Source organism: Dermacentor variabilis, chromosome 1, assembly GCF_050947875.1.
Source record: "Dermacentor variabilis isolate Ectoservices chromosome 1, ASM5094787v1, whole genome shotgun sequence".
Taxonomy (NCBI): domain Eukaryota; kingdom Metazoa; phylum Arthropoda; class Arachnida; order Ixodida; family Ixodidae; genus Dermacentor; species Dermacentor variabilis.
Genome location: NC_134568.1, coordinates 173,296,554 through 173,321,118, shown reverse-complemented (window position 1 = coordinate 173,321,118; position 24,565 = coordinate 173,296,554). Strand labels below are relative to the sequence as shown.

The 24,565-nt window shown below is 46.3% G+C and overlaps 1 protein-coding gene across 1 annotated transcript; it reads right to left on the bottom strand.

Annotated features, from left to right (window-relative positions):
- Positions 1-947: 947 nt before the first annotated feature.
- LOC142588084 (uncharacterized) lies at positions 948-24,565 on the bottom strand. The gene is made up of 5 exons (XM_075699549.1): positions 24,335-24,565; positions 16,413-16,474; positions 8,989-9,066; positions 7,343-7,375; positions 948-1,071 (listed from the first exon to the last, which is right to left on the bottom strand). The coding sequence occupies exons 1-5, from the start codon at positions 24,438-24,440 to the stop codon at positions 982-984; spliced, it is 369 nt and encodes a 122-aa protein (XP_075555664.1). The 5' UTR covers positions 24,441-24,565; the 3' UTR covers positions 948-981.

Below are 24,565 nucleotides of genomic sequence, written 5' to 3'. Positions count from 1 at the left end.
TCAAACGGTCGAATATTTGAAAATCTTTTTAAGAAAAATAAGGACATAAATCGAAATTCCGCTTCCAGCAGTCACTAGAATTTAACTTTCTCTCTCAAATGCAACAAATTTCATTAATATCGGCACAGGGGTAATATCAGAAAAAACGTTTTTGCCTTTTACATGTATTTGAATAGGCCGCGTCGGAGTTCGGCCCGAGCTAAAGCTTCCTCTTAAAGCCATAATTGATTTTTCAATGGAATAGTACGAATATACTGTTTTCCCGTGGCGATTGTAAAAAAAGGCGACGTAGGTGCGTAGGGTTCAGCGTTGTCTGTTAGAAACAAAAAGGTTGTGCAGATCCAAAGCACATTTTGGAGTCTATGTGAAGCGAACCTTTCGTGAAGCGCTGAATGAAATGCTATGCATTTGCCCGCCTCATTCCTGCGTCGTTGGCGCAAAGTGGCGCGCACGTGCTCTCGCCCACCCGTGCTACGCAATGGAACAGTTCTTACACCAGCCTGAATATCTTCATTTCTTCGTACTTATTTTACATGTACCGTGCCGCTTCATGGCCCAGTACATATAGATGTGGGTATGTGCATGTGGGTAAGGGTATGTGCACGCCATAGTGCGGGAACGATAATCACCATCAACGCGCGGCGATCATATCAAAGAGCTAGTCGGCGCTGGCACGATTTGTACATCACCCGCTTCTTGGCCAATCCCCAGCTGCGGGTACGTGCTATTGTATGAAAAGTATCATCAAAATCAACATGTGGCGACAATGTGAAAGAGCTAGTTGGCATGAGTATACTTGCGATGTTCGAATCCAGGTCCAGGTGGCGGAAGGCGGTCTTTCCAAATGACCCCCCCCCCCCCCCTCCCACCCTTCTGCTTATGACATTTGTTGTAGTCTTCGTGTCTCTGGCACAAACACATTCAATAAACGCAGTCATGGTTTCGAATATTGTGCTTAATGATTTCTTATTCTTATAACCCTCAAGCGTTATTTGTATTCTTGAGAAGGTAGCGAAGGCACTTGTCCGCTTCAGTAGTGGCTTCTCTCAGAAGTTTCTTATGCACCTTTGTCTGAAAAACAAAAGGATAAAAATAAAAAGAATTGCTAACTAAGATAGTGCGCTGTCTTATGGATAGAGTTAAATTAAGATTTCTCAAGGGGAAGTCGCGTGACACGCGACTTCCCCGTGAGGAATTCCTTTAGCCATGTGTGGCGAAAAAGAAAGAAAAATGGGAACAAATCTACAGGAAGAATAGGAAGCGACTATGTTAAAAGACACCTCACTAGAGTCGCAACATCAGCCGATGCAGAACCTGTGTGATAGCGGGCTTTCCCGTCTTGTTTCGCGGCGCTGCGCAAAAGCATTGCGGTCGGTTCGAATCGCGTGTTGGGGTAATTTTTTTCTTTTTTTAATTATTGTTGTATTATTATATTATCTCCTTCTTTTGAGTTCTGCAGTACAAGTTCTTTTTTTCCTATGCTTCACCCGCCAGGCCTGACACGGATGGTTCCTGCCAAGGGGAGCGAAGCGTGAAGAGGGGGGGGGGGGAGAGGGCGGGTCGTAGGTCGATGTTGCCGCAGTGGCCGCAAACCTATGAATAATGACACGTTGTTACGTTGTTACTGTGTGCCCCAGTGACATTGGCCCAACCACTGACTAGCGCAACTCTGCGCACATAATGACATGGGATGGAATAAAAAGGGACCCCCTCACTTTAGCGACTACACTTTTTTGACGTGCAGGTCCCCTCACCGTGGTGAGTGCCAAAAGAATAACATGGTTATAATGGCGCGTTTTGAGGACAGGACGCATAAAGAATGCACATAGGACAGTCGGCTCTCTTGTGCATCGGCGAATGTCCTGTGTGCATTCTTTCTGTGTCCTGTCCTCAAAATGCGTCATTATAACCATGTTCCATCAAGCCAGCAACTAACTGTGCCATCTAAGTCTGGTAATCGCCAAAAGAATAGGCATGCGAAAGAAAGAAAGAAAGAAAACGTGGAGGAGGAAGTATGCGTTAACGCTTCTTTGGGTCCCATATATACTGTCGTTCTGGTTGGCAAGCTCGTAGGTATGTTAATGTTAACAAGCCGTGCTGCTGGTTACTTTTCTTTTAAAGAATCAGCCGAGTTTTACAGAAATCGACTCTGGTAGACAGCACAATGTTTCCTTTATTTTTCCTTTACAGCGGGGTTTACAGTAGGTTGTCGTAACCTGTACGACAAATCGCAACAGTCGGTTGATAATCTGAATCAGAATTTTACAGCAGATGCCTTCACTCAAAATCAGCTCTGGAAGATCGATGCAGTGTGGAATTCTTCGACAACGACATCTTTAAAGGTGCAGCTGAAGCACAGATGCGGGATTCAAGAAATAAGCTATATTAAGTGGAAATGTGTTGGGTGGCCAAATGATCATTGCGATTTTTTATGCATTTTGTTTCTGTTTGCCCACAAAAGTCGGATTCGATAGTGGGCTTGCGCTATTTATTGTCAGCGAGCTTTTAACATTACTAATCAGGTTTTAAAAAACATAAGCCACACACACATCTGTTTAGGAAATCATTCGGTTAATCGCATCATCTCCGGTTGTCAGACCACTGAGCAAAAGAAAGGACGACGTGGAACGGTTACCAAATGAACTTTACTGGACAACTCTGAATACTGTTAGGATCGGCCTGCAGCTATTTCAGCCCGCTGCACGTGTTCTGATCCAACCGGGACGGTGGCGCACTTCAGAGAACTGCGGATGACCGGTAGCCACGTGGCGAGGGGAGTTCTCGAGGGGAGGTAATTCGCGGAACCTCCCCATGCGCTTTTCGAGACACCAGACAATGTGTTACGCGGGCGCGCCACCCGGGACGGCTCCGAGTTCGACGAAGCAAGCTTTGTGCGCAACACGACAACGCCGCCTTGTTCTGCTATGAGTGGGGGAGTTGCCGCGGGAACGCCGTCGAGGGCTCCTTCCCATGCACTTTTCGAGACACGAGACAATGTGCTACCCGGCCGCGCCACTTGGGACGGCTCCGAGTTCTACGAAGCCCCTCTGATTTCGGCTTCGGACCATTGCACCTGTGTGTGTGTGTGTGTGTGTGTGTGTGTGTGCGTGTGTGCGTGTGCGTGTGCGTGTGCGTGTGGTGTGTGTGTGTGTGTGAGCCCTCATCCTCCTCCAAGTCGAGAGCCCACCTCCTCCAAAAGGGCGGGTCATCTTCAATGACGTCGAACTATGACGTCGAGCAGAGTGCTTATAAGCAGCGATTGTCGGCTGCTAGAGTGTGCTCGTCGTCGTGCTCGTTGTCGTGCTCGAAATGTACTCGTGGACTGTGTGCTCGTAAGCTGTTTGCTGTATGCTCGTCTTGCGGGCTCCATTTGGGAGTCATGCTAAACTGTCGATGTATCTCATGTTCAACTGTAAATAACATGTAAATAAATCCTGCTCTCCTAAGTCCCGACGAAGAGTCAAGCTCCTTCCTACAGCTACGACTGCCAAATCTTACATCTGAATGGCAGCGGTGAGATCGGCCTACAGCTCGTAGATCGTCCGACAACTCTAACAAATGGTGGCAGCGTCGAGATCGTCCGACGAATCTTACAATACTCTGTATAGGAAGTATTCACGTTGCGTCATGGAAGCCATAATTTTGTCCTATTCGTTGCCTCCATACATGTATATATATATATATATATATATATATATATATATATATATATATATATATATATATATATATATCTTGAGGTAACTTGAAAAAAGCTCGATTGACTGGCCTGAGCTGTAGGGTATATATATATATATATATATATATATATATATATATATATATATATATATATATATATATATATATATATATATATATATATATTGCTGTAACGTTAAGCGTTTTTAATAAGTTTCTATTTAATTTCCTTCGGCCACTCCACCTGTCTGTCACAGGAAGTCACCAAAGTCGCGAAGTCGCGAGAACTCCCCTTCTCAAGACAACGTGTACACACTGATTAGGCATAAGTAGACTACAAAAATAATTTTTTTTTCTGATTCCACGCCTTTGTCACAGTTAGCCTTCGGCGATTGGTGAAAATGTTTTCGCGCTACGCCTAGTTCGCCTGTCTGTCATGTGACGTCACAAAATCGCGCAAACTCACACATCGAAATGACATGTACGCAGCAGAGATGCATTAATATGCCGAACAAGACTGAACTATTTTTTGGAGTAGCCGAAAGGAATAGAACGCGGCTGTCCACTGATCGCTATGGCGCTGTGTACTCGGAGCTGCCGGTGGGAATTCATTTCTCTGGGTATAAAAAACATTTTTTTTTGCGTGGCATTATAACCAGTATAACGTTGCCGAGCCCTTTCGGTCCGTATACATACGACATCGCTCTGCGAAATCTTCACTGAGCGTCCATTTTAGCCGCATTTTAACGCCCCGCTGCACACCGGTACAAGCGTCGACGAGCCACCGCAAGCTAAGGATGGGGAAGCGGACCAATCGGAGACGCCGGCAATGCTCTCCTCGCTCAATTATCTACTTTCATTGCGCTATCTCGGCCTCACCGAAACCTTCTCCTTTTCTGCACGCTTCTTGCCTCTTGTCAGCACATTAGATAAGGCAAAGCTGTTGTGACAGGCAATACTATTCGCTTTGGAACCAAATAAAGTCACCTCCTATAAGCGAGGAGAGCGTTTGATTGGACTGTTGAAGTGGCCTTGCGGGAAGCCGGCGATTACATAAATTTGACGCCAGAAGATTGGAACAAACTCAGAATGGAGTAACTTGACGTTATTGGCGCCCATTAACTGGTACTCAACGGGTCGAGATTGTTGCGACAGCCTCTGTCGAGGCAAGAGATAAGACAACGGGTCAGGGTAATGGCTAATAAAATAATAAATAATAAAATAATAAATAATAAAAACATAATGAAAACTAATAAAAATTATTTGAAAATTTGCTCATGCTGGTGAAAAGCATGTTAGAAACAATAGCTGCATTGCCGAGGTCAGAGACGCAGCACTCAGAAGGGTCCTCCGAATTTTAGGCAGCATGTAGGTTCGCGTTTTTTTTTCACCCTGAAGTCATTTTTTCCCAAACAATTTCTTCCCCTACGAAAGCACATGGCGGTTTCCTTTAGTATTGTAGGCCTAATCTTGTTCTCCTGTTTTAACCACAGCTTTTTTTAAACAGTAATTGAATTCTGAGACCTTGCAATTAACTCAGTTGATCGAGAATGCTTCGGTGCTCTCACACTTCTACTGGAAGTGTCTATCTGAAGGCGGATAAAATTTAGGCAGTGATATTATACATGCGCAGACAGTAGAACTCATCAGTAATGTCAGACAGCCGAGTGGTAGCTCTTGAATTCTAACTGAAACTGACCATTACCGAACAGCGAATTCGCGATAACGAACTGACTAGAAGTATAAGATACCAATAGTGGTAAGATCCAAATCTGCTTTTGTAAGTAGAGAGAGAGAGAGAGATAGAGAGAGAGAGCGCTTTTCATCTAAAAACATGAGTAGTTAACCGACGTAAAAGCAATCACCTAAGTGCTACTTTGAAGAAAAAAGAAAGGAAAAAAAACTTGTAGCGTTCAGGTAGGCATAACGCATTGTTTCAAGCGGCATAATTTGAACTGACGTACTCGCATTAGCTATAGGTGCAGCAAAACGGGATAACTTGTGAGCTAAGAAGGTTACGCATACAGTCAACTTCTTGTTTATACAAACGGCACCAGGCGGTCGAACTTCGCTTGTAATGGTGCCTATCAGTCGTGTAATTTGAAGACATGAAGTGTTTATTTGGTCTTGCAGGCGCCCTGACCTTTAAATATACAGCGTATTTCAGCGACAACTCTCTTTGCTAAGAATAGAGGATTCGAAAAAGAATGGTAATGTTTGCTGTATAAATTCCTTAGCAGCGGCGGATGTTAGAATTTTTGGCGATAATCGCTGACATAGTAATTACTTAACGAAATATGACTAAATAACTTTTCAAGATAACAACTTTAAGGGCATGTTGGAACCGCAGAATTGAAAGCATCCAGCGTGCGAAGCATCATCATTTTGCTACAAACAATGTGCCTATAGCACCAGTTTTGAAAAATACAGATTCAAAGTGTGCCTCGGTTTGCACTGTTGATCCAGTTAGCATTTCTTGTACCGCATTATTCCGCAGTGCGGAAACACGTGTTTAGTTCAGAAATGTGTTTCGCTGCAGACTTTGATTGCCTACCTTATAATGTTTGGTTATACTTTGAGTACTGGCAGACTTCAGTTCTACCATTACGTGCACTATAAATTCATGATGTGAAAAGTTTCTTGGTATATTTTGTTGAATATTGGTCGTATTGGTTATTATCACGCAAATTCTCATATCAGCCACTGCCATGAAACTTGGTCAGCAAAAGACGAATATTTTGTCTGACATCTCCTGCTCTTAGCAGGGACAGCCGTTATTCAATCATGAATCGATTTTCGCAGGGGTTTTCTTCTTATGCGAAACACTTCAAAGAAGAATATATATCTAGGCTCCGCTGTTCTTTGTAGATTGGCTACCTTGCTAGGGCGAACATTAATTAGCAGCGAAAAGATTTCAGTGCAGATTTCGCTAATTACCTAGAATGTGCTAATTAACTTCTTGATTGCTCACTTTAGGGACACATGTTGCAACTGCGAAATTGAATTAGAGCATTAGTGAAGTCATGCCTGCTTAGCAGAAATCCTTAGAGTATAGCGCCACTTTCCAGACCTGCAACGTTGAAATGTGCTACGAAATACATTGGCGTTCTAGTTATAATTTTTCGGAAAGAATGCCTCTAGCAGTTAGGGGTGAAATTAAATGGAATGCGGATATATTTTTTTTTGTTGCAGATTTGGGGGAATTATACTTCGAAAGTGGTGTTAGTCTTAGAATTTGATGATGATTGGTGTTTAATGGCGCAAGGAGCGCCAGAGTTAAAATTCACGCTAAGGAGACATGAGTTCACTATACTCATCGACTTCGTTTGCGCAATTACATGCTTCCTACAGTGACCAATTGCAAAGCTAATCACCAGATTGGAGGTAATAAGCGAACTTACTGTTAAAATTTTTCTTGCTACTGTTATTCGCCTAGCCAGGTAGCTTAGCTGCAGAAATGGCAGGGGCCAAGATGTGACCGTTTTTTTAGAGTGTTTGGCACGAGAAAAAAAAAACCTGCTATATTATGCACAGAGAGCTACACAATACCAAATTTAGTAATATTGCTCGCTTAAATGTGCGCCGTGTTTACAATCTTAGTGCCTCTTTGTAGATATGGCATGTTGCATACGCTGCCGTTTATCAACATGTGTATACTCACCCCGAAGTACGACCTGAGCTTGAACACTTCGTACTAGAAAAGAAGACGGATTGCATGATTAAGGTGGAAATCTGGGTTATTTCGTCAATCAGAAAATGTTAAAAAACTGTTTTACATGAAAAATTATTCGTATAAGCAATGCTTGATTCCCTCAAGAGACATGATGTTTAAACAATAACACCTAAGGATAAACAATAACACCTAATGATATGCGAGAGAAGAGGATTTGTTGCGCTAGGACGTTTCTGTTTAACTATTTTAATATTTAAGGGTGCGAATATTTTCGAAAATTTTTACCAATCCTCTTAGATTTATTTGTACAGATTGTTTCACCAGGAGCTCGCTGCGGTCGTGTTCAGGACTTCCGTGGCCGACTCCAACTTTTGTCTATATAAGTACTGATTGTTGGGCTAGTTGCCCTTGCATTATGACTACGGTTGCTTAGCGCAAAGGGGCGGACAGACACCAACAAAAGGGCTCGTCCTCGTCTATTTCTTGTTTGTATGTTTCCGCCACTTTGCGTTAAGTTGCTTGTAGTCTCAATGCAACTTTTGTTGGTGGTATGGCTCCCTTAAATCCCTACCTAATCGCGCAGATTTCAGCACTTCGTCGTATGGACGTTGTTGCTAGTCTAGTGCTACCACCGCACCATTATGTCAACGACAGTGGTCGTTCGGATTCGGAGTCGTGTTGGCCTATAGCACGAGAGCGACTCCGCACCACAGCACATGTCGGAGTCATTCCCACCGCGGAAAGTTTGCGCCACTGGTGAGGCGTTGCGTTTCTGTGAATACGATGCAATTTTCTTTCTGACGTCGTTGTTTATTTGTCGGCGAAACTGGGCATCTATGGCTTGTAATCTGTTGCAAATGGTTTTCAGCAGCTAGCAAGCCGATAAGATCCCTTCACAAGTGTATTTTTCTAAGACCGCTAGCGCCCTGCACGTGGTCAAAGGCTTGAGAAATATTTCACTCGTTCTCACCTGCATAAGGCGACGAAAATCCGCCGAGAAAAGTGAAAAAGAAATAAGGATAAAATTTTACATTTCATCGCTAACTTTTTTTTTATTTGTCCTGTGCTACTGATAGTTAAGGAGTGCAGAACGAAGCAGGATAGAAGGACACAGAAAAGACGAGGGCGTAATTTCATAATACGTCTTCTTATTTTCTGTGTCCCTCTGTCCTGCTTCGCACTGCACCACTCAACATTGTGGAAAACCAACTCTCCCAAACCACAACTCTTTTATGCTACAGCTGGAATCTCCAGCCAGTGATTTGCATCCTGTTTTGTTCAGTCATAACTTGTTGTGGATGCGCTGAGGTACTGTGGGCTGCAGTTACTCCATTTCTGTTTCATTGCGAATAAGACATAAAAAATGAAATAATGGAGGGATAATAACAGACACACCGAGATGATGCGCTACAAACGAAGCTACAAAAACGTCAAACAACAAAAAGCGTGCACTGCTGCTCCACAGCAACAAAATCACCCTGCAATGCGAAGCATGCCTCTGAGTCTCGCACGTTGTCATATGAGTTCGATACTGTTTGCTAGACACGACGCCATTTCTCTCCACTGAGTTTACAGAGAAATAATGCTTGTGGCGGAATCGTATCACACAAGTTCAGGTGGGCATGCATACTAACCGGATTGCACAATGCCCGAGAGAACTGTTGAACGTTCCACGCTTGTTGCATGAGAATCAAGTCCATTAGTTTCTTCACCTGCAGAGCGACAAATGTAAAATGATAGTTCAGGCCATGTCCGAGTGTCAGGAAGATAGGCTTAATAAAAAACGCATAATAATAGATGCTTTAGTCGAGGCATCGTTCGGTGTCTCGTGCTGGGACCATATTTTAATGCGAAAGCATTATACGCCATTACGCGAAAACCTGGCATTGTAGTCGGCGGCGTGACCGAATGATGGTACCAAAAATGGCCGATGGCGCTGAGTAAAAGCACGTAAAGATAATACTCGGATTGATGTAAAATTTCTCAAGGAGGTTCCTTTAAACAATGTAAAGTAACGCCTTTGAAAAGAATATTAGGTGAGTTTCGGTCTCGGTTGGAATCGAATCCGGGCCTCCAAGGTGCGAGACGAGCACTTTGACGTCACGGCGGCTCCACGACTCTGATTGACTAACTGCGTGCATATAGTGCGTGCGTCATTGCAGACGTCACGTCGATGCCACCTGGCTGACTATAAACGTTTGGCCTAGTGTTCGTTGGGCACGTGGCGGCGCAACCAATGGGTAGGAGGAGGCGCCACGTCATGATTATATGAAATGAAGGTATAAAATAAAAAGAATTAATGTGCAAGTGAGCGCCGCTGAGCGGCCCTTCGAGTTATGAATTCCTCGCGGGCCAGCGAGCGCGTCGAGCCGCTTGCCGCGTTTCAGACCATTAGAACTCGCGCTATAATCAAGAATACTGTAAGGAAGGTAACGAACGTGAGCGCAGAGTCAGCAGCACCGGCAGCATCAAGCGCGCAGCAGAGGCTCGAGCTAGGGGTTTGTGCTCGGTGCATCCTAGAGCCGGCTGTTGCTACGAACCTCAATAAATCTCCTTTATAAGTGGTGGAGCCGTGCGGGGTAACGTTCCACTCTACCATCCTGGAACTCCGTTCTAGGCGCTACCCTCTGCCATGCCGGACGCCGACCAGCAGACTGTTCCATCGCCACCCGTTCCTTGCGCTGGCACCGTTCGCCAGCGGGAGCCTCCCATCTTCAGCGGAACCGACGACAACGACGTTGAAGCGTGGCTGTCATCCTACGAACGGGTGAGCGTTCACAACAAATGGAATGACTCGGACAAACTGGCTTACGTATCATTCTTCCTCGCGGGCGTGGCCAGTCTCTGGTTCAGAAATCATGAGAAGGATATCCGAACGTGGTCGGCGTTCAAGACGTCGATTACGGAAGTATTTGACCGACCCGCCGTCAGGAAACTACGAGCCGAGCAGCGTTTGCGTACACGCGCACAGGACACGGGTGAGACATTCACCAGCTATATAGAAGACGTGCTAGATTTGTACAGGCGCGTGAACGCTGCCATGACGGAAGCGGAAAAGATCAAGCACGTCATGAAGGGAATCGATGATGACGCGTTCCAGATGCTTCTGGCCAAGGGCCCGCGCACTGTTGGCGACGTTATCAGCTTGTGCCAGAGCTATGATGAATTAAGTAAGCAGCGAGCTCTGACAAGGCGACATCCCACACCAAATGCGGCGTCACTCTGCAGCCTGACCACCGACCCCGAACAAGCCTCCCTGGTAACCCAAATCAAGGATTTCGTCCTCGAAGAAGTCGCACGACAGCTGTCTCTGGTGTCCGTCACTCAGGAGTTTGCCAGCACTTTGCCGTCTCATCTCCGTAACGTTATTCATGAAGAGGTCGCGGAAGCGCTGCCGGCTGTTCACTAGCAGGGTGTCGTGGCTACACCAATCACTTATGCTACGGTTGCTGCAATGGCCCCTCGCAGTGTGCCCGTGCGTGGCGTCCAGCATCCTGTGCACCGCCCTTCCCCTCCCGTCCCCTCGACCACCACTGCCGTCGCTAACCCGTGGCGTAAACCGGACAATCGCCCTATATGCTTCGCATGTAGGTATCCCGGTTATGTCGCAAGGTTCTGCCAACGCCGATCGCAGGCGTTCGATGACGATCGACGAGCGCCCTATGTGCCGCCTGATCCAAATGCGCCTTACGGACCCTTTGACCCATCACCAGCTCGCTCCCAGACTGATCGCGGTCCTCGCTTCAAACGCCTCCGGTCACCCTCCCCACGCCGCCGATCAATTTCCCCTAGACTAGACGTCGCAGCTTCCGAGGCAAGAACTGTGCAAGTGTCGACATGCCGAAGTCCTCTTCCTTTACCTGCCAATGTCATTGATGTGTTTATCGAAGATGTCGCTACAGTCGCCCTCGTCGATACCGATGCCGCTGTTTCAGTTTTGGATGCCAGGCTTTGCCGCTCGCTTCGTAAATTGACAACGTCTCTGTCTGGGTTGTCGCTTCGAACGGCGAGTGCTCAACCCATTCGCCCTACCGCTGCTTGTACTGCCCGTGTGACCGTACAAGACGTTTTATACATGATTGAGTCCATAGTTCTTTCATCGTGCTCCCACGTCGTTATTCTAGGATGGGATTTTCTCTCACGCCACAATGCCATCATCAGTTGCGCTCGGGGTGAGATTGAATTTTTCCAACTTGGTGACCTGGCCTCGGTAGATGCTCATCCTGCCGCTAAAATTGTCGTGAAAGAAGACACCTGTATTCCCCCGTGCTCTGCAGCATTCGTACCAGTCTTCCGTAGTACCATATGCGATGGGACGGTCTTCTTCATGCCCTCTCATCACTTTGTTACCCGAAAAGCGCTTCCTTTGCCATCGGCAGCTCTTGATCTTGCCGCTGGTGTCAGCATAATGCCCATTTACAATCATCTTTCACCGTCGCTATCATTGCTCCGCCGCTAATGTCTTGGTTACGCCGAGTCGGTTGATTCAACACGAATTGTCTCCGTCCTCGAAGAAGTGCCTTCTACTGCCGTCCACGAACTGAGTGCCCTCTCCGTACCCGATTCAACATGGACTGGTGTGTTCTGCCCATTTATCGCCGAAGATCTGACGCATTCGCAGCGATCTCAACTTCTCGCAGTCCTTCAGCACTTCCGCCATTCTTTCGACGTTGCGCAAACATCTCTTGGCCGTGCATCGACACTCGAGCATTACATCGACACTGGCTTTCACTCACCAGTGCGACAAAGACCGTATCGCGTGTCCGCTACGGAACGCCACGTCATTGCAGACCAGGTCGATGACATGCTCCGTCGAGGCGTCATTCAACCTTCACAGAGCCCATGGGCCTCTCCCGTGGTCCTCGATCGTCACAAAGAAAGACGGTTCCATCCGCTTCTGTGTTGATTTTCGACGGTTGAACAAGATCACGCTGAAGGACGTCTACCCATTACCACGCATCGATGATACTCTGGACTGTTTGCAGGGAGCCGAGTACTGTTCTTCGCGGGATATGAGGTCAGGCTACTGGCAGGTTCCGATGGCAGAGACCGATCGCCCGAAAACTGCCTTTGTTACATCGGACGGCTTGTATGAATTCACCGTCATGCCTTTCGGACTTTGAAACGCACCTGCTACGTTCGAAAGAATGATGGATAATGTTCTGCGTGGCCTCAAATGGAAAATCTGTCTTTGCTATCTTGACGACGTTGCGGTGTTCGCCCCTGATTTCGCAACGCACCTGTTCCGCCTCCAGCACGTACTCACTTACTTGACCAACGCCCGGTTGCAACTTAACCTGAAGTGTCGATTGGCTGTTCGTCAGCTCACAATTTTAGGCCATGTCTTGTCAAAGGAGGGCATTCGACCCGATCCCGAGAAGCTACGTGCTGTTACTGCGTTACCAAAACCTACCACTATGAAAGTGCTACGCAGTTTCATCGGCCTCTGCACTTACTTCTCGCGATTCGTTCGAACATTTGCGTCAATTATATCGCCTCTCACGCAGCTCCTTGGTGGCGTTAGATATCTTTCATCACGGTCTCCAGAGTGTGACGACGCCTTCACAACCTTGCGCCGTCTTCTCACGACGGCACCCATTCTTCGCCATTTTGACATTCAAGCGCCAACCGAAATCTATACCGATGCAAGCGGTGTAGGCCTTGGCGCTGTGTTGGCACAGTGTCAACCTGGCCACACAGAATACATCGTCGCATACGCGAGTCGCACGTTAACCAAGGCGGAGACCGATTACAGTGTTACAGAAAAGGAGTGTTTGGCCATTGTGTGGGCGCTTGGCAAGTTTCGCCCATATATATACGGCCAAGCTTTTGACGTAGTGACCGACCACCACGTACTATGTTGGCTATCGACGCTCGAAGACCCATCGGGCCGCCTTACCCGCTAGGCATTGCGAATTCAAGAATATGACATCCGCGTGGTTTACCGTGCCGGGCGAAAGCACTCCGATGCTGACGCGCTATCCCGATCGCCGCTTCCTCCGAAGGCCAGTGACGACTCCGCCTGCGAGCGTACATTATCCTCTCTGGACGTTCACACTATCACTGCTGCACAGCGTAAGGATCCCTGGACTGCATCTCTGCTCGACCTTCTCTCGGATACGTCGAAAGTTCCGGCGTCACGTACGCTTCGGCGCCAAGTTCCTCATTTTGCGATTCGCGACCAGCTACTATATCGGCGCAACTATGCCCCAGGGGGACGCACCTGGTTACTCGTCATTCCGAGAATCTTGCGATCAGAGCTCTGCTCCTCGTTCCACGTCGACCCTCAGTGTGGCCACGCGGGAGTCTTCAAGACCGATGATAGACTTCGACACCGCTATTACTGGCGGGGAATGTACAATTTCGTTCAAAACTTCGTCCGCTCTTGTCGTGAGTGCCAACGCCGCAAAGCGCCACCGCACAACTCCGCCGGTGAACTCCAGCCTTTAAAATGCCCATCCCGACCCTTTGTTCGCGTGGGTATAGATCTCTACGGGCCACTTCCGTTGACTCCTACCGTCAACAGGCGGATAATCGTTGCGGTAAACCACTTAACACGGTATGCGGAGACTGCTGCTCTACCAAATACTACAGTGCAGGAGGTCGCCAGTTTCATACTTCGCCGTTTTCTCCTTCGTCATGGAGGTCCACGTGAACTTTTAAGCGACAGAGGCGGCGCCTTCTTATTTGAAGTCATCGAACAACTGCTTGCTGAATGCGCTATTGTCCATCGTAAATGCACTGCTTATCGCCCACAGACTAACGGTACCACGGAACGCTTTAATCGAACTCTTGGTGACATGCTCGCTATGCATCTCTCACCTGATCACTCTAATTGGGACCTATTTCTTCCGTTTGTCACCTACGCCTACAACACGGCGACTCAGGCCACTACCGGATTCTCACCCTTTTACCTTTTTTACGGCCGTCATCCTTCGCACACAATCGACACCATTCTGCCCTACCGGCCGTACTCATCCGTATGCCTGCCGATCTCGGAAGCCACCAGACACGCCGAAGAATGTCGCCAGCTGGCCCGCCGGTTCACCTCGGACGACCAGAACCGTCAAAAAGCCGTTCACGACGCCCAGAACTCGACTCCCACTTTTCTCCCGGGCGCTCTCATCTGGTTGTTAGTACCACACCGCACGCCTGGGCTCGCTTCAAAACTCCTTCCGAAGTACAACGGGCCATACCGCGTTCCCGAGAGAAAATCACCCGTTAATTACCTGGTTGAGCCGCTAACGCTGCCGTCTGACATGCGACGTCGTAACCACGAAGTTGTTCACGTTCAGCGTCTCAGGCCATATCACCATTCTACCGCCCTTCCAGAAAACTAAGTCGCCAGGATGGCTCCTTTATTTCCGCGTGGCCATTGTAAGGAAGATAACGAACGTGAGCGCAGAGCCAGCAGCATCGGCAGCATCAAGCGCGCAGCAGAGGCTCAAGCTAGAAGACTGTGCTCGGTTCATCCTAGAACCGGCTGTCGCTACGAACCTCAATAATTCTCCTTTATAATACGATAAGTAATTCAGTTATTTCATTATCAATTCCACTTTACGAATTGAAACAAATTTTAATTATTGGATTTTAGAGGGCATGTTCCAATCGCAGACTTGCCACTCAAGGTAGAACAGCTTGCTAGGAACTCTGAGACTTGCATCGCTTTCAAGAAATATGAACTCGAAATGTTTCGCGAATTGCATTGCTGTTCCACTTAATACCTTTCCGCACTCCACCTTTTGACAGCGCGGATTAATGCGGAGATACATGGCGCCGTATAACGTAAAACTATTCCAATATGTTTTTATTCCAATCTTTTGACGTCAAATTTGCGTAACCACCGACGCAAGCATCGGGCGGTCACCCGCAGGGTTGTCTGAAAAAAACCAATCAAATGCTCCGCTCGTTCATAGGAGGTCACTTTTGTTTGCTTGAAAAACGAATAACATTGCCTGCACTGAGCGGCTTGTCTTATCTAATTGGCTCACAAGAGGCGAGCAGCATGCTCAAGTGGAGAGGGATTCGATGGGGCCGAGCCGTTACACGGCCACGCAAAAAGTTTTATTACACGCAAATAAACCGACGCTTTCCGGCAGGTGCGAGTAGCCAGTGCCTGAGCGATTGGCGGCAGCCATCTTTTATTCCTTTCGGAACGGGGCAGCCTGCGGCTATTCAGAAGAAAATTAAGTTTTATTCGGCATATTAATGCATCTTTAATGCGTCACTTTGACGCGGTTTCTGCGGTTTTGTGACGTCGCGTGAGAGGCAGGAGAAATGGGTGCAGCCCGAATACTTTTGACCAATAGCTGAGGGCCAATTGCGAAAAGGCGTTGAATCAGAAATAACTATTTTCGTTTTGTTCAGTCAAATTATGCATAAACAGTGTGTACATGTCATATCAGATGGGAAGCTATCGCGGTTTTCGTGACGTCGCGTGACAAGTGAAGTGGGGGTGGTCCAAAAACGTTTTTGACGAGTCGCGATGGGCTAATTGCAGAATTGGAATAAAATAGTTTGGAATAGTTTTATATTATAGCGCCCATGGACGTAAACAGCCAGGCGTTTGGCTGCGGATGGGTAACCTAGTTTCTAAAACGGGTGCGAAGCACAGAGTTTCTGGCAAAAGGTTATTATGGTTTGGGTATACTGGCTGATTTCAGTTTTGCGATTACAATAGGTCCCCTAAAGTGATCAGTCATAAAGTTAATTAGTAAAATTTAGCTAAGGATTGGCGGTTATCGCGCAGACTCTGATATGCGGCGCTTCTATGAGGCCTGGTCAATAAACTTTTATCACTTTATCTTGAATCCCATATTTGTCATAACCCTGAACAGCCGTTGACAAAAACAGGCGCAATAGTAGCTCGTGGCTTGATCAAGTGCTCGGCAAGAATCGTGCGTTAACCTAAGGAAATTTAAACTGGGACATGAATTAGCAGCCGCCGAGAAATTTGTATTGAGAATGCCGTGTAAGTATAAAAATAAAGGGGGGGGGGGTTGTTGCCTTGCAGTCACGTGGCACAGTCTAAAAGCCACTTCGCGCAAAAAATACGTACTTGGCGTTCAACGCGGCCGTACATGCAGTTGAGTGTCCAGACCCGGTAGTCCTCTGGCCAGACTGCAAAATCACAAGAAAAATAAGTTAGTATACATATTTGTTATACATATGGTATGCACTTATACATATGCAGTACAAAATCATAGGTATCATTTCAGACGTGGGACAAATTTTGTTTTTATCTTCTTCATGGCGACAACACCTTGCAGAAAAAAATATTAATGGGCATGCACTGCGGAATTTTGGCGATGGCGAAGAACAGGGCAATGAAGGCAGCAATTACAGTTGTATGGACAGGCAATTTAGCGCCACGATCCTTACACACTGAGATGAGCAACAGCTGATAATATAAGAAGCACACAACACCTCACTCTGCGGGACTCCGCAATAAATGTGTTCTGAAGTCTTCGGTCTACAAGAAGAAACAGCTCTTGGTCAAATAGTCTTGTGGGAGGCGGCGCGAAGAGGTAGCCGCCGTGGCCACTGTTTATTGAGGCCGGCCAGACATGGTGCCGCGGGATCCCAGGGGCGGTAGCTACCGCGACAGCGAGGAGCACGGAGCCGCAGCGCTGGCGGCCCGCTGCGGGATGACGTGAGCAGAACGTCGCCTCGAGGGGCCGCGGCTTTGCGCTCGCTGCAGCCTCCTAGTTTCGGTTTAGCGCGCTGGGATAGCCGAAGTTCGTCGCGCCACAGTTCCACGGGTAATCGCATTTTTCAAGATCCAAAAGTTGATATGGCCTTGTCCGGAGCCCTCGCTTCAATTTCCCAATCACGATGAGCCCGTTGAAACTACAAGTTAAACAGTTAACGAATGAGTGATTGCTAATTAGCGACTAATTACCCGTGTCACCCTTCACCAAGTGGTATCCACCACTGATGGCATGTCTCTGAAGAAACGGTCCTTTTATTTTAAAACAGTTATTTCTAAATTATAATCTTCGTAGAAATACCCGGTCTAATAACAACATCAGGGTGGGGTCCGTTTTTAATGTTACTTATCTTATGTACGCTTCATGTGTTCTTCAACATTAAATAAACTTTGTGAGTAACCTTCTTTTTCGCGGTAAATGTCTTTCACGTCATATACCACTCCAGGTGCCAATAAAAAAGTGCTTCTTTCTTTTATCAGAAAGCGGAGAAGATGGGTAACCGGAGTCTCTATGAGGCTCCATCATCTTATATACATTTATTTAAAAAAAACACACAAACAGGTGGACAGGTTAGTTCACCGTCCTATTCGTTGCACAACATATGCATGGTCACAACAGACTCATGTGGTGCACCCATCGAGTAAATCATGAAATTTAAAATTTAAGCAAAGTTAGCAAAAGGGTGCTGAGACGGTAAATAAAAAAATAAAAGAAATCACCTATGATTACGATACTCCCTAATGCGAAATTTGAGCGCAGCTGTATACGTGTTTTCATTTCGTGATATACTGGCTGGCGCGGACAATCTATCTCGTGTGGCAAGTTGCAAGCGGAGCAAAGTGTTACGCGACTGTCTCGCTAATCGTGACGCGTGGGCGCGATTCACAGCAGCCGCCGCAAACAGATTTCTGCGCATGGAGCGCTTTGTTTCCATGCAGACGACGCGCGCTACTCTGGCGATTTCTCGTAGCCATAGTCAGCTCAAAGCCCGTCGTACGTAGCACTTCGATTTTCTTCTCACGCTTTCGCCTATACCCTCTTCCTCCGCTTTCCGCCTCATGGTTCCGCTGCACCCTCCTCCTCCGCTTTCTTCCTCGCGCCTTCTTCGCTATCGCCGTTTTTCATCCCTGCTCCGCGTCCGCTCTTTCACCCTTTTGCTATGCTCGTTCGCTCGATTACGAGGACGCCGAGGGACGACGCGGACGCTCGCCGTAGGAACGGGCGCTTAAATGGCCCCTCACCAGGCCCCGTAGCAAATTTTGGTTATACGCTGGAATTTGTTACGTGTGGTCTAGGGAGCGTTCTGCCGCAAACATTTTTTCAAATCGGCTCATTAATAGCCAAGATAAAAATATTTCAGTGCCGCGAACCCAAGATTTCAGGAGGCGAGCTCCACTGCCAAGTGAGACACTCCCTCCACTCGCCCCGTCTAGCCTCCGCAAGCGAAATTCCTTCCCTGCGTTCTCCCATACGGGACCTCGAGGATCGTGTGACGCAGTAGTCACGGGCCCCGCCTTCATTTTTTTTTCTTCCTCGCTATTTTTGCGGCGCGGCGCATTCCCGCTCACGGCGGCGCGCCCGAGCTGTTGTGATTGTCTCGTTTCGTGCAGCGCACGATTTTGCTCGCTGTGCACGAGGACACCTGATTAGCGGTGTAAGTCGGTGCTACACGAATACTGAGACATACACAAGCGGATCACAGAGCATGATCTCGCGCTGGAACATAGAAAATCACATAGTTTTGCGATGTGTGCGCGTGACTGCACGACGTGGGAACAAGCACACGAAACAGAAGTACATCTCTCTTGCTGCGGTGCGAAGTAAAACAGAAACATGCAGACAATCGGTTTGTGTGTTTTATTATTTCTCTAAGCTTTAACTCGTCTATTCAAGGGACACATTACACAAATAACAGATGTTGCCTTAAATAATTCTCGAAGTCACGTATCACCATGAGCGACGTCACAGCGCGAACACGTGTATGTATATAGGCGCACTAGCACTTGTACGTCGTCCTCCGGCTTGGAGCGCGGCGGCCGCGAGGAGAAGGGAAAACGGCGTTCGATTTGAAATTTCAAATCTTTCCGCGGCGCGAAGCGATGTAATACTTTGGATACACAATCGTTATCGCTTGTCAGCTCAACATGGTCAAACCTGGTGAGGGGCTCTTTAAGAGCTGCGCTCCAAAAGAAGATACCCTGGCAATCTGTGATTGTGTTTTTTTTTTCTATTGTGACGGGATGAGTGAGACATAGGCTTATTGCTGTCTTCGCTGCGGGTGTTCGTATGCAGAAAGGAAGGGAAGTCACTAACGAGAACGAGTCATTTCAGAGGACGCAAAGGACGTGATGCCTTAGTAAAAGCTTGCAAATAATTTTGCATTGAATGCATGACTAATACCTTGAAGTCAAAACGAAAAAGTGATTTTGCGCTGAGAATACCGAAAACCTCAATTTCAGTTGTGAAAAGAATTTCGTCTTTGAACACCGTTACTAGCTGCGTGCAAAAGGCGTTAGTCGCTGCCATCTGTGACATCGATGTTAGATGCTCCTTGGAGCTATTCATGACGGATGTACACACAAGTACGAACACAGATACGCAGTGAAGTACAAGTATGCGTTCTAATTCTCAAAAACGCACGCACGCACGCACGCACGCACGCACGCACGCACGCACGCACGCACGCACGCACGCACGCACGCACGCACGAACGAACGAACGAACGAACGAACGAACGAACGAACGAACGAACGAACGAACGAACGAACGAACGAACGAACGAACGAACGAACGAACGAATAAGTAGAGATACAATGCCCATTTCTTTATATGCTCTAACTTCAATGCATCACTAAATTTTAGTCTTCACATTGTCACAAGACGATTAGATTACAAACTTGCGGTTCTGTGTCAGGGAATAATGAATGAAAGCGATGACAATGACAGTGCATGGTGAGGACACAATCATGGCGAAGTATTTTAGGTTTTTCTGTTTTTTCTCGAACAGTGAGCACGTACATATATATATATATATATATATATATATATATATATATATATATATATATATATATATATATATATAGAGAGAGAGAGAGAGAGAGAGAGAGGCAAATAAGAGAAAGGCAGGAACAGAAAGGGGAAACAAAGACGGAAAGAAGAGCGGTGACAAAAATAAAAGCAAAAAGAAGTGAAGAGATGGGGTCATTATAGTCTTTCTAATAGGCAACTGCCACGTAAAAAGGTCAACAAAGCCTTGACCGACTTTCGGTGCGACGACAGTTCATGTCGGCATTCCAAGACTGTGTGTTCTGAAAGTGGCCTGTCGTCAAGGCGTGCCAACGCTGCCGCTAGCGACAGCCGGTGCGCGCTGTATCGAGGACAATGGCAAAGTATGTCTTCTATACTCTCTTCGCCGCCGCAGTGACTGCAAGCCGCGCTTTAGGTATCCGCGAGTAGGTATCCGCGAGCCGCGAGTAGGTGTATCTTCCATACCTACTCGGAAGGCGAAAGATCTTGTGAAGGCAACACCAAGCCACACTCGGCAAAGTACGGCTGTCTCGAGTCGAGAGAGTCCATATGAGGGGCGATGTTGAAGGGACGGGTCCAGTCGGTGTAGACGTGTGTGTTTCGAGCTTGGTGTGTTCCATAAAGAACTTATGGCTTCATTTGCAAGAACACGGATTTTCAGCGCTGCGTCTGTTCTTGAGAAAGGAATTGAGTCTTGTAAGCCCTCATATATATATATATATATATATATAGTTGAAGAAACGAAGGTGCACACTTACGAAAATTGCATCTCTAATGTTTTTACCGTTTCGGCCGTGGCATGGCCTTCGTCACGTTCTGATGAAGGCCGTGCCACGGCCGGAACATTAAAAGCATTAAAGATGCAATTTTCGTAAGCGTGCACCTTCGTTTCTTCAACTACCTATGCAACGGACCTACAGAACTTTTCATTGAAATATATATATATATATATATATATATATACATATATATATATATATATATATATATATATATATATATATATATATATATATATATATATATATATATATATATATATATATATATATATATATATATATATATACACACACACGTTTGCGGGCTGGTAGGTAGGTGCCACAGGTTGCCGGTTACCAGCACGCCAGTACGTCTGCACTGTGGTAAAGCACATTATTTTCATAAGACGGGTGCTAGCGCTACCTAAAGGTTCAAGTTCTGGCAGTATCTGTTGGTGCTTCCGCTGGCACAGATACTGCCGCGAGGCTCTCAAATTCTAATTAATACACATGGGCGGCGAGGAGACCGCGCTTACGGAGGAAGTCTTCGCTAAATGGTGCGTACATATGAATCCACCGATAGCGATGACAGTGAATGTACTGCAAACTCGAACCACTATGCTAATTACAAGTAATACATACATGTTTACCAGTGAGCACCTAATAGCGGAATGCACAGTGAACAAGCAAAAATGCAATGGGTCAACCCCCGCGGAATGCAGAGGCTACAAGCACTCAGCAAAGTAGCAAAGTAAAGCGAACAGTGCATACATTCATTGGAATCGCATACAACGTGCGGAACAGCGTACGTTTCAACCAAGGACAACCTCAAAACACGTATCTATCGTCATCAGCAATGGCTCATACTCCGTGGTGGTGGGGATAAACTTCATTGAAAGGGGGAAGGGTAAAGGGGGACGTGGCTGAGGGATTGGGCTCAAGTAAGGCCCTGGGCCTGCTTGGCCTTCTCCGCCCAGTCCACCAGTAAGCAAGCAAAAATGGAGCGGCTCGTACCCCCGTAAATCAGTGACTGCGGGGGTATGAACGCTGAGTAAAGTGAAGCGAACAGTGCATACATTCATTGAAATCGCACATACAACACACGCAACAGCATACGTTTCAATAAAGGACAAGCTCAAAACAAGCATCTGAACCATCAATAAAGCTTTGCATGCCCCCCTCATCAGTTGTAGTGGGGGTTTTGCAACAGCTTCGCTGGACATCGACTTTCGCAGGGCCGGGATGGCGAGTCAATTTTTTAAAATAAATCTCTTGCACTGCATTTTTTTTCGATGAATATATTTAACCGATACAGCGCTGAGGATTGTTTCTTTTTGTGTAATTTAATATAATCTTCAGTAACGACGTATACCACAAATTTGCAGTACAATGAATGCATGACTCATAGTCGGTTATCAATAAGTTCGTGGGAGAATTTTATTGACGATGTCTAAATCATAAGTGGGACTTGTCGGGCACGTTATGCATATCTCTTCACATAACCTAGTCGCAGACGATTAAGGCGACGAAATTTTCAGAAAGTGTGAGAGAAGAAAAAAGGTGATCCACACGGCAGCAGACTGTCACCTGCGGTAAACCTCAAAATGTTTGCGTCATGCACAGTATGCAGCCTGATTAGGAAAAGTAAAACACTTTAATATAACGCTATAGGGCGCATACTGCCGTTGCACAATCGAAACATGCAGTGCCCGAGCGTCCATTTGGTACGACCACTGAGGCGAACCCTAATTTCGTCCCCAAAATGGCCGCGGAATGTGCTCGCATGGTTGCGCGAGCACATTCCGCGAGCCATTCCATTCCGCGAGCACATTCCATGCGAGCCATGCGAGCATGCTCGCATGGTGCTCGCGTGTCCATCACCGAGCTGGTCGAAGAAGGCTTTTAAAGAAAACAATGTCTGATAATAAAATGTGCGTATTGCATCGGCCATATTGTGGACGAATAACTTGAAGGTGATCTTTGTCTCGGAATTTGTGGCAGTGGTCGTGAGCTTGGTACTGTCCGGCAAGCTTCATTTCCGTATAGCAATATACTAGCATATTTGAAACAGCGCAAACGGGACGAAAGACACGGAAAGAAGTACACCAGACAAGCGCTGCTGACATTTTTATTAGGAAAAAGCGCGAATAAATCGAAAAAAAGTCAACTTGCGCGCACGCGTGCACTCATTCAACCGCAAATACTAGAAAAACTATATTGTAATCTAACAGGGAAATAGAAACGACTGATATACATTTATCAGACATGTTTCTGATGTCGAACGCTGCCGAAATTGGACGCGCCCTGTAACTGCTATGCCCAAATGTCACAGAAGTGCGCTAAAAGAAAGGACTACAACCACACAACATACAGCCTCCATCTGTTTCCTCGTTAGATTGCGAAATAGATGTGCTTGAAGGTGTGGTTGGATGAGTGTACGCGTCTGTAGGTCGGCCTCCCTTTTTATTTATGCGTTCTATTTCCTAATAAAAATGTCAGTTGCGAGTCAGTGCTTGGTCCTGTCTATTTCTTCCCGTGTCTTTCGTCCAATATGCGCTGTTATAAACATAAACGTTGACCAAGTGACCAAACTTCCCACTTTACTGCAACATACTGTGCCCTGAATTAATGAAAAGGAAACAGGTAAAAAGAAAGGGCTACCCTAATTAGTGAGAATCACTATACAGTAAACAAAAATATTCAGTGTCTGCTGCTCTTTCATTACAATATATATATATATATATATATATATATATATATATATATATATATATATATATATATATATATATATATATATATATAGCTGCATAGCGCGGCAAATCGCGCGGCAATTTCGCGTGCATTCGCGGGCTTCTGTCATGCTCGGAAAAACACTGTTATGTAGCACGTATTGAGCGACAGAAAGCTGTATCGGGAGCTTCTTCATGCTGCTCCACAATTTTCTCAGTGACACTTTTCATCTAATTATAACATTTGATAAGTTGAATAATTATTCAATACTAATTATGTAATTAGGCGGAATGCAGAAAATAATCTCCAAGCGACGGCAAACAACATTACTTTGGCCCTGTCCAGCTACGTGACATTTGCGTGTATTTACAATTTGGTGCTTGATAGTTGGGACATTTTGTATATATATACCCGCCGTGATTGCTTAGTGGCCCTGCTGTCGGGCTGCTAAGCACGAGATGGCGGGATCAAATCGCGTCCATGGCGGCTGCATCTAGAAGCTCCAAATCGTTCCGGAGTCCCCCACTACGGCGTATGTCTTAATCAAATCGTGGTTTTGGCACGTAAAACCACATAATGTAGTTTTAACCCTATATATATATATATATATATATATATATATATATATATATATATATATATATATATATATATATATATATATATATATATATATATATATATATATATATCGATCACTAGTGGCCCGTCCAGCGGGAGTAAATATTCTTTCCTTTTTGGCTTACCGCAGAGGGAAGGTCTTTTTGGACGATGCCGGCGAATGAACGGACGATATTGTGCACTCGCAAAAACCAGGAATAGCACCAGCAAGCATAGGAGTGAAGCCTTCATCTTGCACTGCGTTAACAGCGCCCTTATCGGCAGATAGCCTGTCTGCGCTGTGAATAACGAGACCGCCTTGACTCGTGCCCTCGCTTCTTACGCAGGCCTGCGGTTTCAGCGTCCTGCGCGCCTTC

What these genes read in the sequence shown, in the direction of transcription:
- LOC142588084 (XM_075699549.1), bottom strand. Translation starts at nt 24,440, where the DNA reads ATGAAGGCTTCACTCCTATGCTTGCTGGTGCTATTCCTGGTTTTTGCG. An exon ending in ACGGCCGCGTTGAACGCCAA is followed by an intron (nt 9,067 to 16,412) that starts GTACGTATTTTT and finishes GTCGCTCTGCAG; the next exon opens with GTGAAGAAACTAATGGACTT. An exon ending in AGCTCAGGTCGTACTTCGGG is followed by an intron (nt 1,072 to 7,342) that starts GTGAGTATACAC and finishes TTTGTTTTTCAG; the next exon opens with ACAAAGGTGCATAAGAAACT.